This window comes from Austrofundulus limnaeus, unplaced genomic scaffold, assembly GCF_001266775.1.
Source record: "Austrofundulus limnaeus strain Quisiro unplaced genomic scaffold, Austrofundulus_limnaeus-1.0 Scaffold157, whole genome shotgun sequence".
In the NCBI taxonomy this organism is placed as follows: domain Eukaryota; kingdom Metazoa; phylum Chordata; class Actinopteri; order Cyprinodontiformes; family Rivulidae; genus Austrofundulus; species Austrofundulus limnaeus.
In genome coordinates this window covers 698,743-701,322 of record NW_013952559.1, presented here as the reverse complement: position 1 = coordinate 701,322, position 2,580 = coordinate 698,743, and the positions used below count along the sequence as shown (strand labels likewise).

At 37.4% G+C, this 2,580-nt stretch overlaps 1 protein-coding gene across 2 annotated transcripts in view; it reads right to left on the bottom strand.

Moving 5' to 3' along the window:
- Positions 1-310: 310 nt before the first annotated feature.
- Positions 311-2,580, bottom strand: part of coro6 (coronin 6) — a 21,034-nt gene continuing 18,764 nt past the window's right edge. The window contains exons 9-11 of one of the 2 annotated variants that reach the window (XM_014016919.1): positions 2,070-2,127; positions 1,376-1,603; positions 311-1,084 (exon numbers count right to left, since the gene is read on the bottom strand). In XM_014016919.1, coding sequence (XP_013872373.1) covers positions 962-1,084; positions 1,376-1,603; positions 2,070-2,127 — 409 coding nt within the window. In that variant the 3' untranslated portion in view covers positions 311-961. The other variant, XM_014016920.1, reaches the window with a different exon arrangement.

The following is a 2,580-nucleotide window of genomic DNA, read 5'->3' as shown; positions in this document are numbered from 1 at the left end:
TAGTTAAATGTTACAACAACCTGCRTTATTTCCACAGTCTTCAATATTAGTGTATAATATAGCAAATAATACTTATTTCATCATAAATTTGAAATGAGTTCTTTAAAAAGTGAAGTTCAGGGAAATTAAGAAAAATGTAAACAAATGGAGCTGCTGGTTGTGGATCAAGTAGTAGTCTTGTTTATCTCTTTAAGAACAGTCAAAGCTTCAGTCATTTATGTCTTATTTAAGACGTTGAGTTTCCCAGTTTAATACATTTTATTAAGCACATTTATTTATAAGAGTCTCAGRATAGAAATGTTTCCAGGTGTACAGTTTTAGATGTTTATTTGTTACTGGGAACATGAGGCTGTAACAAGAAATAAAAAAAAAAGTCAGACAGTTTAAAAAAACAAACAAATTTAATGTAATAATGTGTGTTCTTTTACAGGAGATTAAATGGTTTTGCTTTTTGCTAAGAGCTCTTTTTTTTCCACCAGCTTCTTCAACCACAATCACTATTTACATTTTTGAAACRTTTCCATTCTTACTGAAATATTCAGGTCATCTAATACAAAAGCTGAGGCAGCAATAAGCGTTCGCATGAGTATAAACTTTTCATGGTGATGTCTGGAAGTTTCAAAGTTATGCTTTGACATTTTCTTTGTCTACTTTAATGAAAATTAGTTTTTTACTTTCTACAGGTCTTTCATTCAACTTGCACATATCCTTCAAACTTCTGAGTGTTTTACTCCTTTTCAACATACATAAAGCCGTGACCTCACTAAAATATTACGTTCTTTTAAATCTGGTAACAAAATGATGTAGAAYTGGCTGTAATTTGCCTTTTAATGTCAAAGAAACACGGGTAAAGTATTTAGAAGGGTGGATTTTTTTTAAATCAGTGCTGTAAAGATGTATTCCTATAATTGTGATTCCAAAATCCAAAACCAGTTCTTGTGATGATGTGTTCACTTGCATATCAGGCGGTGCCGTTGGTGTATTGGGAAAGCTTATTCTCCAAGTCACAGATTCTCTTCTCCTGAGACAAAACTGTGGCCTTCAGGTTCTGAAGCTCCTCCAGTAACCTCTCGAGAAGCTGAGGCTGCACAGGAAGGAGAGCAAAGAACAGAGACAGAAACAAAAGAAGGAAAGCAGGGAAAGTTGATGGTGAYGGGAAGGAGGATGAAAAAAGATTGAGGGGAAAAAAAGAGGTCAAGGAGCAGTGAGCGACTACAGAAAATGACCCAAAACAAAGAGCTTTGGAGGGAAAGGTTGTGCACAGGTACAATAAGAAAAGAGATGAACAGAAAAAAAAAGGTTAAATAAAAGTTTTTTTATTATTGCTTTAAATCTAATCAGACCTAATGCAWCTGGGAGGTGGAGTCAAACTCACCGGCAGGCTGTTGGTGTCCAGAGCAGACATGCTGCGTCGGGTGGTGGGTCTGGACTCCAGCACGTTCTTCCTCGCCGCCTTCACCTCTCGGCTCTTAGGCGGCACGTAGCCGTCCCTCATGGAGATCAGGATGGGATCTTCGTCGCGGCCGTCCAGCCACTCCTCAGGCTCCATGGCGGGCTCGGGTCCTGCCGTGTCCGGGTACAAGTCGTCCTGGAAGAGGTCCGACTGCACGACAGAGCCGGAGAAGGAGAAAGAAATGAACGTTTTTTTTTTGTTTTTTTTTTTTTGGTGTTGTGGTTTGGTTTTGAAAAATTACTGTTTTTCACATTTAAATCATTCAGCTGGGGTCTATATAAAGTGGAACTGAAATGCTTTGGTTTGAATTCCTCCGTATTGCAACTCCACCAGATCCAAACACAAAATAAAGATATCTTTGCAGCATTGGGATAAACTAAATTAAAATTTTCTTCACTCCTAGAGACGCCAAGCACATGTATTTAACAGCTAAAAAAGTGAATTTTGCAGATAAGTCCCCTTTAAAGAGTTGTGGACAGAAAAAATGTATACAAAACAGGCTGCACCAAATGCAGCAACAAAATCAGGATTAATTAGGATTTAATTATGAAGAAATTTATCAATTTAGTCAAGTAATGGACAAACAATCTTGACTTCAATGAGCATCACTTCTTACTTTTCTGGGCACTGTCATTGTGATGGGCTCACACTTCTTATCATGCAGCTTGAATAACCTGAAAAACAGAAAAAACATGAGACAGATTTTATCTCTTCTGCTTGAATTTATGATGTCGTTTTGTAGATATAATTATGATAAAGCTATCAGAAGTGACAACAGCTCAAAGTTTAGTTTTTGGAAGTGGAAAATACTGTGACTTACTCTCTTTCAAACTCAAAGATATTTTGATTTAGCAACTTACTACATTTGATGCCTATAATATTATTACATACCAATTTAAATATTTCTTCCAATCACACACATCATATTGTTTACCACTTACTACACTGAAAAAAAAAGGATTTGGGGGTGTAATAACATTTATGTAATTATTCTTTTAAAGGAATTTTAGAGGAAGCCGGTCAGACCTGGCAGGCCCAAAYGTGTAGTGAGGGTCTGCTGGGAACGTCTGGCGGAGTCCCCTGTGAGACGGAGCTTCAACTCCCATCTCCGGCAGAACTTCGAACAC